We start from the raw sequence: 16,049 nt of genomic DNA on the forward strand, positions 1-16,049 counted from the left end.
GTAAAGTTGCTCCAGTGCACATTTACAGCAACAGACAAAAAGTTTGTGTGCTGGAAGATGTCTGTGGTGACTCACCACCACAGGGTGCCCCTAAGCATTCGTACCCAACTGACTCTGTTGCACCCAAGCATGAAGAAACTTCACAAGGCTCCCTCTTCCTCAAGCAGTTGTGAAAAACCTCAGCTGACTCAGTTTTGAATGCTCTTTGCGCCACTCTGCAACTATACTGAGCTTCATCATCCAAGGAGAAATAGCTTGGAGTTTTTGTTGGTTTGTGGCAAGCAAAATGTTAGTTTTCTTTTTGTGAGAATAGGAGGGTAATTTGTTTCTAACTGACCCCATAATGGACCTAAACCAGTATGATTTTTCTTAGTGACCAATGAACACCCATGGCCTCTTGTATTACAAGGAAAATTGGTTCTGTGTCTAGAGCAGAGGGGCAGGGTGAATAGGAGCTACACAAGCAGTGTGTTAGCTGAAGGCTACAGTCCTGTCAAATTCAGGTTTTAAAATAATTTGGTAATGTAATGCTTCTATCTTTGTAAGTGAGTACCTTACTATAGCTAAATGATTCTGAAAATCTCACCTTAAATGGGTTGTCTGCTAGTCCCAGTTCAGGTGGTGGCTGTCCTGCATTCATCCTCTGTACAAATGTGCCAAAACTGCTAACTTGTCCCTTTGCTGGTGTCTTCCTCACCTCCGCTCCTTCCATCTGTGCATTTCTCATGGGTTTCCTTGTCTTATCTAAATGTAAACTCATCAGGGCAGGGACAGTTTTCTATTGTCTGTAGAACTTTGACCGCTGCAGTACAGCCAGAAAAGCTTTTCACAGCAGAACGGGGAAGCACAAATTGCAAGATGTGTCCTCCTTGGAGGTGTTTGCTCAAGGTCCATTACAAACCACATCAACTAGGTGCCAGTTACTGAGTTACTAAATAAAACCTCATGCTGATGAGCTTTGTGATCTGAATTAAAACAGGACTCTGATTTTCAGAGCTGGTAGCAGAGCTTGGAAAACCCAGGATTTCATCAACTTCAAGATATCTTGCAAATGCTGCTCTTCATGCAGAGGGGTAGGCAGAGAGAGTGGGGGATTAAAGGATGCTGTGTTGGTGTGAACATTTCAGCTTGTTCCTCCTGGCAAATTGCGAAATGACTTGCAGTGACAACAATCTGCCTGCGTGGCCTGACTGTCCTGCGGTGTACCAGAGCTGGAGGCACATTGGCAGCAGTAGCTTTGCTACGCCGGTGGCAGTCGGTGTGAAGGAGCTCTTGCCTGCTTGTTTCAGAGGCTGCTTCACCGTTAATGCAGCTCTCCTCCAGAGCAAGGAACTGGCTTCCCAAGTTAGCTCACAGAGGCAGTCTCTCTTCCTCTCATTTGGTGGAAGGGAAGGAGGTTGGTCTGCTTGCACATGTACTTGAACAACCTGTCTGCAGGACAAGGCATGTGGTTGTATACAAACTAGCCTCCATGGATCCATGAACAGATGATCCATTGGAAAAGCCGGTGTGATCAGATGGTCCTTCCTGGTGGAATTTGCAAGTGTCTGATGTACCTGCGTGTGACATTTGAGGTCAGCTTTAGATACTGCATTGTAAGCAACAGCCATTTTGTGCCTTACCTCCCTCCCTTGGCAAACATGTTGAAGAGGAATGTAAAGGCAAGCACAGAATGGGTGAGCTGTGCTACACATCCCTCACTGTTGGAAGAACAGAAGCTCATTTTGACTAAGAAAAATGCTGTTTTGTTATCTAGGTATTGTTTTTAGATGTTCTACCTTGCTCATAGAATGACAGTGTGAAGCAGTTAGCCCATGGACACCATAAATCCTGGTGGGAACTGGAATTCTTCCATATAGTCTTGTTCCCTCCCTTCTTCATCTCTTAACAGTATCATCTTCATTAATCCATGAATTCCCTTTTGCTTCCAGTTATGAGTCAAAGGGTTCATGGTTCAATCAGTGCCACTTAGTGTGGACACAGCGTATTCTGCACCCTGTCACCAATGCTGGGGCTCCATGCAGAGTCCTTCTGCCTAGTGATGCGGAGCTGGTCGTGGTTGTGTCCTTCTAATTTGACTCTCATTTTTCTTGCAGGCATGGGTCATGGAGAGAGCCTGTTAACCCTTACTATGTCAACACGGGCTACGCGTTGGCACCAGCGACCAGTGCCAACGACAGCGAGCAGCAGAGCATGTCCAGCGATGCCGATACAATGTCGCTGACAGACAGCAGCGTGTAAGTAACTCCAATCTGGTGGCACAAGAGTGTGTTTGTTGCTTTAGCAGTGGTGCTTCTGCTGCGTTCGTCTGGGGAACGCTTTGCCACAGCCGGTGTTGGGGGCAATATCTGACTAGACCAAGGTCATGATCATTCCCACTTTCTTTTCGAGTGGGGTTGTTTTGCCACTGTGCAGGCTACTTAGTCTTGGCAACATTTGCAACGTAAAATGTTTATATTGAACTAAAATAAATGAAGCTTGGTCGGAGTTCCTGCAGTGTTTCTTGCCAGATGCAAGAGGCATTTGAAATGTTGAATGGCTTTATAGTAAGTGATTTGAGATATAGTATCTTCTGAAAGTCAGACGGAGCTTTCTGATTACCTGGGTACTTCTCTTGAGGTTTTTTGCTGCCAAACTGTGCTCAGCCTGCAAATGCTTTTCAGTAGGACTGGTGACTGACCAGTTCTAGTTTATGTCTGGTGACCACTGCATTTTAACACAACTTGTACCAGTAAGCCCCTGCCAAATCTTCTCTGCTTTTTTCTAGTCCTGACCCTCATGACAGCGCCCTGTACCTCACCCATGAGATACCATCCTTAAAGATAGTCTGCAAAGAGAGAAAAAAGGGGTTATGAGATTCTGTTGTGACTGCATCTCTGTGATGAAAAAAAGGATTTGAGGGAAAATATTCAGTGTTTGGTCTGGTTTTTAGTAGTGCAAATGCAAAGTGTGTTTCTGTAGAGCAGAAACCCTTTGATTCTTCAAGCGAAAGATGACAGGTTTACAGAATTAGGAGAGGGTTTTATTAACGGCAGTGCTGTAAACACAAAGTCCTCCAAGAGCCTCGTTTAGTGTCACTGTGAATGTCAGGAGCTGTCAGACCTTGTTGGAGAAACTTCCCAGCCTGTGTCATGGATGTTGTTAATAGGTGCTGCAACAGTTCCCCACCTGCCTTCCGTTAATACAGTGAGCTGGTGAGTGTGCGATATGCTACGGGGGCTTCTGTCTCTGCTGCGGTGGCTCTGTGCGAGCAGGTAGCATGCTTGTCTCTGGCTCTGCGGGGGCTTGGGGCCATTTAGGAGCAGCTGTTGAGACCGGTCTGCTCCCTACACCTTACACCTTATCCATCTCATGCTGCAGAATGGAGGAGGCCAAAGGGGCATGGGAGGTGGAGGATGCCCCTGGGACAGAGAGCTGTAGAGGACCGCTAATTAAAGGCTCCATTTGATACAAATCCAGCTGCTTAGCCACATCCTTCCGTGATTCTTCATATTCATCAATTTATATGGAGTACTCTGAAGCTAGCAGGGGTCATGTAACTTCTTGTTATCAGGAGAGACAGCTGTAAGAACTCTTCAAAATTAATTAGCTTTTAACACTTCTACCAGTCCAGCAGGCTCATGGAGTTGCGCTGATGGTTATACCTGCAATAAGTTGTGATCATTTATGCCAGAGTTCTTCACCCTCCTAATTTTTATTTCAGTAGCCATAATTTATTTCTTTTGCAGGCAGAATGATTTCTGTTTGACCATCCTATGCATTCTTTTTTTCTTTGCTCCTTTTTCCTTTAGGCACGTTATCTCTCCTATGCCCACCACAGGCTGCTTCTAGGACTTTAATTACCATTGATACATGTGATGCCTTCTGTTAATAACTAACCCGATCTCAGTGGTTCATTTTAAGTAAGTCTCAAAAATCATAAGGGTAAAGCTGTGATCTTTGTTTCTGCGCATCTCAAACTGAATGCATGCAGATTGATCCCCAAACTGGGATTCTGGACATACAGCCTTGACCTTTGGCTTACGAAGACTCTGTTTTCAGAGTTTCTTTTCTGTTTTCGTTGCTCTTCATTTCATTCTTTAAAACTCCAGTACCAGGTTTTGTTCGGTTTTTACATGGCATTGCTGAACCTATCTGCCTCCTGAGTTTCAAAGGAATTTTTGCAGAATTGCTCAAGGCAGCAAAAATGAAGAACAACCAGACGCAAGTTAAAGAAGGGACTCCTGCTGCTTGACAAGACTTACATGTCTCGGTGCTTTGAATTTAGGCCTCCTCTGAGGAAAGTGGCAATAAAAGCCTCGTTTGCTGATGAGTGAGGTTCTTCCCTGTGTGTGATGTTTACATACAGCAGTCAAGCTCAATAATGAAATCTGGCTTCTGCTCCAAGGCAGCACGTGAACGGGGTGTGATCCCAGGGCAGAAACCTCTGTGACCCTCCATCAGAGGAGAATGTGTCCGGACAATCAGGACGCAAGCATCGGCTAATTAAGGAGCGTTAATAAACTGGGAAAGCAGGCGGGTGCACAGAGAGCATGGCTGGATGCAAGGCTTGCTCTTGCAGTGTTGGCCAACTCAAGTCAGTGGAGAAGGCGGACACACCGAGTGGTTGCTTGTACTCTGATGTATTGCGGTTATCACCAGCTCCCTTCCAAGCTCTGATATTGATCATGGCAGCGCAGGGTTTGGATGTGGCTGCATGCACAGCCCAGCACAGCCCAGCTGTGCAAAGCCACTAGCAAAGACCTGGGCAATGCTCTGGCCAGCTGGCCTCCTGAGCTGGGACGAAGGGAGGCAGGCACAGGCTTTTCAGGAGCTCCCAGCTCAGTGAAGTGTTTTTTAAAATAATTTCTGTGGTACCAGCTACAAGCACGCTTGCCTAAAAGACAGACTTTCAACAGGATGTCTTTCCAAGCACTGGTAAATATTATTGAAATGGGTTGAATTTATGTAACAAGTGTTATCAGTCCCTGTTGTTGGAGAGGTTTGCTTTCTGAGTGGCTTAAAAAACATTGCTCTTAAATGCCTGTGTTCCACTGATTATTTTTCAGTCTTCCTGTGTCATATGAATTCCTCTGCGCTTGTAGGCAAAACAGCTCCAGTCCTCTCCGCTGAAACCTGTTTTTATAATCGGCACGGCAGCTGTGTTGTTTTAGCTGGTTTGCGTGGAGGCAAGGTCTGGAGAGGACACGGTGAAAGGCTCCGGCGAGCACTGGCCCAGCAAGTGTGCCGTGGCCGCAGGTGGGGCTGAGTCGCTCACCGCTGGTGTTCGGCGGTGGGTCAGTGGTGGGTCGGGGCTTTGGGGCTCTGCCTCCCCCCTGGGCTGCCTAGAGCCTGCCCCAGGCTTGCAGCAGCATTTCCAGTGCAGCCCTGAACTTCTCTTGCTGTCTCAAATAACCCCTGCACACAGATAGCATCTTTCCCAAGTGGAGGAGACAGCCTCTGGGTGGGAGGGGTTGTCACAACAGGGATGCTCAGGGGAAATTAAGGCAGCTGTAGGTAGGAAGGCAACAGGCAGAAGCTGAAATGCACTAAATTGCCATGTAATGTTCTAATTCAGATGCAGAAACGCCTTAGGTCCATGTCTGTCTTCTCTTTGTTTCTGCAAGAGCTTACATGGGGGATACAAGAGATAATGTCTCCTCTTCAGCCCAGTGTTGTGGTCCAGCTAAACAACAATACCCCTTCCTCTGGGTCTTACCCTGTGGCTTGTCTTGGTTGGGAGACAGCTTTGTCTTTCCCCAGAGGCTTGGAAAGCCCTCCCGGTGCTGGTGGGCTTGGCCAGAGGGATGCTCCTTCTTCCCCAATTCCAGTCAAACCTGCCCCAGAGGAAGGATGGCCATTCCCTGAAGCAAAAGGGTTTAGGACAGTGGTTACTCTTTCAAAAAACCTTGCAGATTAAATATTATTCCTCAGATGACTGGCCTTTGTCCAAAATGCCTGGCGATTTTCCCATCATACGTCTTTGTGTGAGAAAGGTCTCTCAGTGACGGTGGTGCTTTGATAAGAGTAATTGGTGAAAAATATCAGTTTTGCTGTGGATTTGTTTCCTGTCTTTCCTACAGCCAGTGATCCAGAATGACCTTGAGTTCTGCTATATTTAAACAAGTTTAACACCCAAATGGTGATTTCCAACTTGTTAGGCTTAATGGTTGGGTTTGGAGGCTGTCTGCAGAGACAAGACAAAGACAGCCCTTATTAGAAGAGTCCAACTGTAGAGCCACAGCAAAACCTCCCTGCTCACCAGAGGCTCTTGCAGGTTGGTTCAGAGAGGAGAGGAAGCCCTCGTGTTTCCCCAGTAGCAAACCAGTTGCATTATCATTAAACAAACGGTAAAAATACTCTTGCTCCCCCCATTGCATTTCAGTGCAGAGCTTTCTGGTACTAAAGAAAATTGTGTGATGAAACAAGGAAAAACAGTTTGGGAAAGTTTTGTTTTAAAAGTAAATGTGCTCTCAAAAAGTTTTGATTTTATATATTTAATTTTTATATATATTATATATATATATATATATATAAAAAAAAAATTCTCTATCTATTGAAAATATCTCAAAGCAAGCTACCTGACAAAAGGAAAACAAAAGTGCGGTATTGGTTTTTCCTTGCTTTCCCCCCATCTATTGAATAAGGTTTTGTTGGGATAAAATTAAAGTGCTTATCTTTGAATTTGCTTCCTCTGGTTGAGTTGGCACAGTACATTGAACGAAGGAATGTTCCAAGTTCAGAGGTGGCATTGGGGAATCTAGTTAAAATGACATCAAAGGCAGCACAGCGGGGCTGAACATGTGTTTGAAGCCGGATAGATTAGAGGCCATTATCAGCCTTTCGCTACTGTGCTGGGAACAAAAGTCGCTCTTTCCGCTGGGACTGCTGCTGGGGAGAATTAAAAAAAAAAAAAAAAAATAGAGAGAGAGAAAGAAAGAAAAATTGCACCTTCTAATATAATGCCGCTTTTCCTGCGAATGACCGTGTGGCTTTAGCGTGCGAGTTGTGCTCTGGCACCCGGGTTTTGTGCAGTGGTTAAGCTGAAATGTTGTCTATCGATGCCGACCAGCAACGGCTAAAATAATCCCCCAGATTATTTCCACATACACCCTCCTGTAAAAATTGTCAGTTGTTTTGTTGCCATCAAGTCTGGAAAAAGCTGCATCGTGATGCAGTGAAAACTCTTTAACCATTGTGACTCTGAAGTTATTTTTCAAATGGAGGTTTGTCATTAAAGCAAATGAAGCCACCTAATGAAAGCTACCGTAATCACCTGTCTGTATAGCAGCGCTTGGGGGAATTGCTCTGCTCCTCTAACGTGTCAGCGGGGTGATGCTCCCAGACGTGCTCTTCCTCCTCCTGCATTACCTGCAGCCACTAGCCAGAGCTGTAATTAGCCTGGCTAATTTTCTGTTCTCTCATTTGTCTTCCTACTAAAAAGCACTTGTCATTAAACACAGGTTTTATTTTATTTGAATGGCGTTTCATTTTGAACGCCTGGGTTACTGCATGAAATTGTATTCTTCAGATGTAGTTTGGTGGCGATTCTGCCTGCACCCACGTTCCCGGGGAGCCAGCGCAGCAGCAGGCACGATGGAAATGGGCAAAGAGCTGCTGGTGACCATCCTTGCACAGGCTTGTAACTCAGGAGGTTTGCAGGCAAAGCGCCACTGTAAATGGTGTTTCCCTTGCCAAATGGCATCTCGGCTTTAAAACTCTCCTGGTTAAACTGTTTTATGTTCTCGAGAAGCAGCTATGCTTGGCAGTTGGGGAGGGGGTAGGTGCTAAGTACATTTGGCTTGTGCAAACATCGTGTGAGATGCATTGGGACTGGCTCATTTGCACTGCTCGGAGTGGTGCGGGGCTGGGAGGAGACAGTGCCAGTGCATGGAAGTTACTCGGTACTTTGGACAACGGAATCCCTCCGTTCATTTCCACCCGTTTCTGTGGCACTGCACAGCCTTCCCAAGCAGTTGCTTTTACTGAATCGGGGAAATGTGTAAAATAAAAAAGGAGAGCTCCAAACTGCCGAGCTCCAGGCTGGCATTTGTTTTTGCATTCGTTGATTTTTCTCAAAATAATCCAGTGTCACCCGGAGATGGGCCTGTGTCCTTACCTCATAACTGGGCTCCACTTCACTCACATTCTCCTCATCCCTAGGTGTAAGCAAGGTGGTTGCAATGGCGAGAACAAAAACTCGTTTCCTTTCTTTGCCCAAAGTCATACTCAGCCAGTGGTGCTTTGCCGTTAGGGGGGGCTTAGCAGAGTCTGATGCCTCTGCCCCCCATTGCTGGGACCCGCACGTGCCCAGACCCCTGCCTTTGCTGTAGGGCTGCATGCAGCTCATCAGAGCAGGTCTGCAGTGTCCCCCAGCTTGCAGCAGAGCCACGGACCTGGTTCCCAGTCTGTCAGGACCCAGCATCGTTACCACCACTGTCTCTTCCTCTGCAGAGACCTCTGTCACTTTCAGCATGGGCACAAACCCGAGCAGAGCTGGTTCAGTTGGGTGTCGTGGCCCATGGCGTCCCTTCCTAACCTCATCCAGCCTCCTCTGGGGAGAGGCTAGGTTCTTCTGCACAGTAGCTCCAGTATTAAGCCCATAATTTCAGACTGAGCTAGAGATTGTCTTAAGAGCAGCAGAGCCTACCCCTTTGCTTTGATAAGCCATTTGAGAAGTTGTCACGCTCTCTTAAAAATATATACCTTGTTCCCTGACCAAGTTCCCCTTGGTGTAGATGCTCGCTGAGCTCCCACTCCTCCCCCCCCCTCCTAGCCTGCCCTGTGGTTTACTGTGTACATTACGGGCTCTTTTATAGAAAGCAACCAACTATAAAAGGTACCAGGATGTGGTCCAAGTCCTTCTCCCTGCCCTCTGCCTAGGGCAGCGGTCGCAGGAGCCCTGCCTCGCTCTGCTCCTGGCAGATGCCATGTAAGTGCCCCCAGCACCCAGTGCCAGAGCGTTACTGTTGTGAGGACCCGGGCGAGCATCATTCCCTGCATGGATTCCTCTTGCTCTGCTGCACTCGCCCTGGGCGTGCAAAGCCTTTCTCAAACGTAAAGGTGTTTCCTACCTGCCACTCTGCAGCAGTGAGACTTAAATGAGCATTATGTATCAGAGAAAGGCACTAAAGCAGAGCATGTTGTTGTTTTATTCCGGCAGAGATGGGATCCCACCGTACAGGCTCCGAAAGCAGCATCGCAGAGAGATGCAAGAAAGTGCCAAAGCAAATGGACGTGTGCCACTACCTCACATTCCTGTAAGTAGCATTGTCTCCTTCCCCAGAGATAAATATGCAGAACATGTGAGAGCTCTAGCGTACAGTTGCTCTTGCTTGCTTGAGTGTAACCCCCCTTAGCGCTGTATTCAGTTGGGGCTGTTTTATGATGGAAACACAGCATGCTAAGAAAGGGCTTGGTAGCCTTCTGCCAAACTCATCATCCAGGACTGCCTAAAGCACATAATTTTTCTTAACCATTCAGTCAGCAGCCAGTTGTTTCTCCCAGATGAGATTGGGAGCACTGGCAAGCAGATGATGTGCCCTTGGGTGAGCTGGAGGTGTTTGTGGAAGGTGTAGGAGGTCGCTGGACATGATGTAGCTCTCAGCTAAGGTCAGCTGGGGAGAAATGCAACAGTATTTCTGCACTGGGCAGCCAAAGGGAGCTGTAACCTGTTCTCAAGGACTCAGCAAAGCCCGCCTGGGGATGCAAGGCAGGAGAGCAAAGAAAGCGCAGGCTTAAGTATTTCATTTGCCTGATACTGTCTCCCCAGTTGCTCCAGGTAAGCAAACAGCTTTGGGAAGATGAGCATAACTGTTAGGGCTCTGCAGCACCATCTGCAGCTCCGCTTATTATTTTCTTTTTGTGAGCAGTTACAGGTGACATTTAATATCTAGCGGGGAAAAAAGGTGCTTCTTTCCCCTTTGGACAGCTGGACTCCAGCACAAATCAAATAGGGAGAAAAAAAGCCTCCATCTGCTTTTTCCAGAAGTGCCTTCAAACTTGACGCAGCTGTTCTCATCCTGCCTGCTCAAAGCAGCACAATACCAGCAGAAATACACCCTTGTTTTAATCTGATTTTTTAAAAAAAAATCACCACTCTTTGTTTTGCCTTTTAAATTAGATTATTTTCCTTAGATTTAAGAGGGTCTCCTGTGCTTTGATCACTGGGTTGACAATAAAAGCCCTGGCTGCAGACTCTCACTAGCCATCCTTGCTCAGTCACCTCTCTTTTCACACAGTTGCTTTCACAGTGTGGTCGCTGTTGAAAAGGCTGGCTGGGTGCCTTTTTATTTCACTTGATGCCGTTTTTACTGTAAGCGTGGCTTTGTTAGAGTTGGAGTTTGAAAGCCTGGCCTTTATTTTTTGTTGTTGTTGTTGTTGCTGTTCCCCAACAGTGGGAACTACTGAGTGAATATTCTCTGACTTCAAAGCTTGTCAGTGGCTTTACCTTTTGGATAAAAATAATAGTGGCTTTCTGTTGATCTTGCGCACTGGCAATGCCTCGATGAACTGCAGGTTATAAACTCAAGAGTATGGAGCATTAAATATGTATAGTGAGCTCTGCTTTAACGAACTTCCATCTGCCAAACATTTCTTTTGTTGAACTGAATAAGTGTCATTCCAGCAGCAGTTCCTTGCAGGCTAATTAGTTTTACTTAGCATTAAATTTTATCGACCTTTTTGGAAACCAGTTAAAAAAAGGGGGGGAGGAGGGGGGGAACAAGGTTTAAATTGGCCACCTGCTGCTTATAATTTTTTATATTATCCTATTTATCTACACGGTCTTGTAGAATTACATATTCCTCCTAAACTACAGACAAGACGCTTCACAAGGATTTTCCTGTGAAACAGCCACTGTTCCCATTAGGTTCTGTGCTGTAATTTTAACTCCCAGGGAAAAAGGCATCTTGACGCCTGTTTATATGGGAGCAGAGGACTGAGAAGTTGAGTTAGTTCTAGTCTTTCTCCAGGGAATAAAAGTTTAGTTCAGACACTCTGGCACCTCCTGCCAGCCAATTACTGACACAGAATTGGCATCGACTTCAGAGAGGCACTGCTCTGCTCTCGCTTATCAATCAGCCAAGAAAGGAGAAGGTAATTAGACAATATGTTTTGACAACACCAGTGTAAAATGTTATAAAGTTAGTCTTTTAAAATCACCTCTAACTGCACACTTGCTGAATTAAACGTCCCCAATTAGCAAGGAGCCATGCAAATGTTTCTTCAAGTGTTGCTTTCCAAAGCTGGTGATTAGGCTATCTCGCAGCCCGTAGCTAAAGCGGTCTCCATCAGCCACCTGGGCCTGGTGGTTAGCATGCTTTTAAACATGTAGCAATGACGAAATTGCAACCTTTGAGTGAAGGGCTTTATGGACTCATATCTAACGAGTGTAGCCAGAGTCCATACTGATAGTGCTTGCAGAATGCATGGCATGTTTTCCTAGTGATAGTAGAGAACCTCCTACTTCCGAAAAGCCATTTCAGAAGTCCTTTAGAGACCTTACTGTTCCCTTACAAATGAGTTATGGAGCTATTACTCAAAATTCTGAAAGAACTTACATTGCTTTTAATAGCAGCACTTTTAGTTAGGTCCAGGAGCTATAAACTGTAGTGATTATATGTTCACAGGAGACAGCCCGCTAGTTTCAACAGCCATGCTGCCTCCAAATAATGAAGGCGTGTGCTGGTTTTGTAGGATGCCATGCCGTGCAGCAGGAGATCTTGGTATGTGAATGGCTGTGTTCTGCATCTTCCACACTTACAAACTCACCAGTGCTCTGAGTTTGGAAAAGCTGTGTTTTGTGAAATGGCGCTCTGCCCAGGAATGCAGTGGGTGAAGATCTCTAGCAAGCAACAAGACCTTTGTTTTGTGCCTCTGGCAAGAACCCATTACACAGCAAGTGAGTGTTGCTTTTCATGTGGTTTTCCATCTCTCTCTTGGATTCGAGCAGAGTCTTGGAGCACCAAGGAAGGAAAGAGCAAGCGAGTTCCCAAAGGAAGGGCGAAAGCCCAGAGAATGCAGGGCCATACCTGTGCTGTTGCACTGTTTTTACCACAGCTTTCTCATTCATCCATTCTCAGGGGACAATGGGAGATGCTCCTTTTTCCCAGCAAATTCAGAAAAATCCAGCCTCAAGCATTAAGACTTGGGATTCCTCTTTTTGTTTGTTTAACTGCATAAAGAAGCCACTTTGTGATGTTCTTGCTGTAGCTTGATCATCGGGTGGGAGCTCTCCTGTCCTTCCCCACAATCAAGGATGCTGCGAGGTGGCTTCCGTAGTGTTCTTGAGTGGAACAGAAGATTCTGAGTGACCACTCGGCTGTGCTGTACAGGTGAGGAGCGTATAGGAGGAGCCCTGGTCTCGTGCTGCCTGGATAACTACAGCCAAATGAGCTTTCTGCTCCTGCGAGTTGGGAACCTGCTCAGGATTCCCATCAGCCATTTTATGCCATTTTCCTCAAATGCCTTGCAGCAGCGGGACTTCTTGCTAATCCCTGAATGCTGCTAAAGTGGATGCTGAGATCCAGCTATCCATGAGCTCTGCCACAAGTGTTTCTGGTATGGAAACACCATTTATCCTTTAAAAATGTATGTCACAGAGGAATCTGGGAAACTTGGAGGTTCAGAAGTTCTTTTCTCCTGGCTTCTCTAGCCTGCCATCTTCCTTTCATTTCCAAGATTGACTTGTGATCTAACATCAGCCACTCAGGCATCAAACCTCCTGTAGAAAAGGGAGATTTGGCCCAGTCAGATCTGTCAGAAATGGTTCAGCCCAACCCGTGGATCCCTGGGGCCGGTTAGAGACCTCTACCCAGTGATAACCTTGGAAAACTTCCTGTTTCAGCTTAGAGCAGCTGAGATTTATTCTTCCCAAGGGGAACCTGCAAACCGCAACGAGATTCTTCCCTTTCAGCCTTTTCATGTGTAGATCATAGCAAAACCACACATTTAGGATGCCAGTGTGTTCTGATCTGCAGCTTATTCCTCAGACCTCAGTTTCTCAGGGAAGGTAAAATCCATCAAAACCCAAGACTTGCATCTGCCTCATGGAACAAAATCCATGCAACTCCCATGCAGTCAGGTCCAAGAAAAAGAGAAAACGTGGTAGCAAGTGCTAAGTGGAACTACTGAAGAGCTTGTGTATCTTGCATGTTCTTAGCAGGCTGCTCCTTCCCAAAGGTACCAGACCTTCAACCACTTCACATGTCAAGGGCAATGTTGTGGTGATAGGTACCCCAAGAAATCCTTCCTTACATCTGTCACTAGGAAAGATTGCTCCATCCAGACCAGTTTAAGCAATTTTTTTCATGCCAACCCATCTGGCATTCAGCCTCCCATCTGTTGTCCTCTGCAGCCTCCCCAGCCCAGTTCGGTTTGGTTCTGGACAGACCCATCTGAACTAGTGACATTAAGTAAAAGTAGATAGATAATTAAATAAAACATTAGCTAAAACAGCTGCAGATAAAACAATTCTTTAAAATGAAGTGCTTCCTTTCTGAATTGTTGACCCAGAATGTCCAGAGATCTCATTCTGGTCCAGACCTGAAGGGCTGAATCCTCAAAAACCAGCCAGCTCTCGGAGAGTGCTGCACTCTTTACTTGGAACAAAAGCATTTGGAGCCCTTCTGATTTCAGAACAATAAACAGCTTATTTACAACTCCCTTGGCAGGGCTCTGTAAGCCCATGGGAAGCCGGGCACAGGTTCGAAATCCTGAAGCCCTGAAGGATCCTCCTCTGGGCACAGGCTCAGCCTGGCTGGTTTTTGATGGAGCATGTCTTTCCTTCCGAAGTCAGGCCTGTCATTTGATAAAAGGTTCAAACACTTCGTTGTTGTAAGTCTTGTGAGCCAGGTCAATGCAGTCCATGTTTGCTGTCCAGGGAGATAGAAAGAGCCCTCTGCAGTTATCTGTATTGTTTCAGCACAGGGAATTTGCATTCGTTACTCTACAATGCTATTAGTTTTGGGGAAGTCTGAGTAGCTCATCCTTTGAGCTAGGAATAAAGTCAGACCCATGGCGATGTCCAGAGCATCATCCTGCTTGCCCACCTTTTGTGAGTCACCACTATGGGTATCCCACCAGGACAACGTACAACTGGTATCCATGGGGTGAAGTGAGGTTTACTTCAGTCACATTGAACTTGGATGGTCAGGGAGACCTTTGCAGAGATGGCTTCGCAGGGGAGATCTGCATCTTGCACCCTCAGACAGGCTGCTGAGGACCTCTGCAAGCTGTTTTGCAGAGTGGAAAGCTCCAAGGGCAGGGCAATGGGTTTTGCACGTACAGCTGTTTATCAAAGAGAGAGGAAAACAAATTCATCCTAAAGATTCATGGGTCCGATTATTCTCATTTCTGTAGTTGAGCTTCAGTCACCTTCAGACTTTGAGAGACTGGATAAACATGCTGAAGTATTAGTTGTAAAAGACCAAAATCATAGTCTCTTGAGTTCCCTGGATACAGCAAGTGACCCTGAATGTCTTCAGATCCTCGTCAGAGACGGAGTTCTGGTCCATAAGCATTGCTTGGCCTGGAGGGAACCACCTCATTGTAACAGAACTCGAACATGCAGGTTAGGAAGCTTCAGCCTTTGCACCCACTGCTGCTGGGGGCTTGGGAGAGGCTGATGGAGGATGCTGCATTGCATCAAAGGCTATGAAAATCAAGGGAAATTTTTTCCCAGTTCTGCTTTTCTATGCAAGCCGCTGTGGTAACTGCAATGGGGAGACCCAAGACTGTAACTGCTGAGCACTGAGCTGCATCTCATTAGGCTCATTAAATTTATAACGGAGCAGGTCTTGGTGCTGTTGTCGTATAAACAACCGCAGGGAGAGTTGGCATGTCTGACGTGGCAGAGGGAGTGAACACATCACTCGACGGGTTGTGACTTGTCCAGCAAGAGAGAGATTTCCCTCCTTGGGAATTGCTGCCTCTGCCTCACGAGATGGTTGGTGATGATCATGCATTTGGGGTTTCTGATGAAAGCAGACTCTCTTAGCCAGAAATGCTCCCCCAGGCTACGCAGGGGGAATGGGGAAACAGCATTTGGATCCTAGAAGCTCCTCAGGGAGTAACAGACCAGCGACCAGCTCTGCCACATCTTCCCCCACGGTGGACCATGTCTGGGGCCCGTTTCTGGGCAGCACAAGGTCAAGGCACTGGGACAAAGCATGCTGCTTTGGCCCTTGTGCCAGTATTTCAAGACTAAATGTCGTTTTTCTTGATGAAAATCTTTTTCTGCAGTGTTTCTTTTAAATACAGGCCATTGATTTGCAGGGCAGGAGGTCATGGTGGCAGCAAAGATTTTGTCATCCCAGGGTGGGAGCCATGTGGTAGCTCCCACGTGTTATGCCTTCTCCAGCGGCTGCATCCCTGGATGAAGGGGATGGTTTGTTGGGGCTGTCCCCAGCTCGGATGGGTCAGTCCTGCCTGGGACAGCTTTAGGTGGAGCTGTTGGCCCTCTGCTTGTCACGGAAACAAGTGGTAGAGCAGGTAGTCCTTTTTACCTGCAAAGCCACATCATGTCCACAGACGTCCCCAGGGAGGCTGCAGCCCAGCACCATCCAGGGTGGAAGAGAAGCTGACAGCAGCGAGTGCTGGAATTGAGATTTGCTGGCAGGGTTGGCTGGCTCCTGCTCTAAGCAAACAAAACGACCAGTGATTTAACTGAGACCTCTGTAACCCAACTTGGGTGTCTTGAAAGATGTCTTCAGCTTCTTGGGGCCATCAGTAGAATACTTGCTGCCTCTGGTTTTCTTCACCTGCCTTCCACTCAGCAGCTGGCAGAGAGAGAAAAAACAGTATGATTTGCATACTTTTGTTAGGTTTTGAGGCAAAGTGTTATTTTAGGCTTCTGCATTGATCTTTTGGCTGGTCTGGGATAAATTCAGGTGGTCCCTCATCCTCCTTTAAAGATTTCAAGCTTGATGTCTACTTCTGGTGCTGCATTTGTTCTTTTGCTATGAATTATCTCATGTCTTCACATTTAATTTTATCTCTGGTCCTATACAGTGTAAATTTCTCTCATGTTGGTATTGAAATATTTGAATGCAGGTTTTTATACTGGTGAA

At 46.5% G+C, this 16,049-nt stretch overlaps 1 protein-coding gene across 2 annotated transcripts in view; it reads left to right on the top strand.

The window, feature by feature from the left end:
* AXIN1 (axin 1) overlaps positions 1–16,049 on the top strand; it is a 76,660-nt gene that overhangs the window by 39,788 nt on the left and 20,823 nt on the right. For both annotated transcript variants that reach the window (XM_056336753.1, XM_056336752.1), the window contains exons 3-4: positions 2,097–2,237; positions 9,143–9,239. In XM_056336753.1, coding sequence (XP_056192728.1) covers positions 2,097–2,237; positions 9,143–9,239 — 238 coding nt within the window. The remainder of the gene's footprint in view (positions 1–2,096; positions 2,238–9,142; positions 9,240–16,049) is intronic.

Source organism: Falco biarmicus, chromosome 4 (assembly GCF_023638135.1).
Source record: "Falco biarmicus isolate bFalBia1 chromosome 4, bFalBia1.pri, whole genome shotgun sequence".
Lineage (NCBI taxonomy): Eukaryota > Metazoa > Chordata > Aves > Falconiformes > Falconidae > Falco > Falco biarmicus.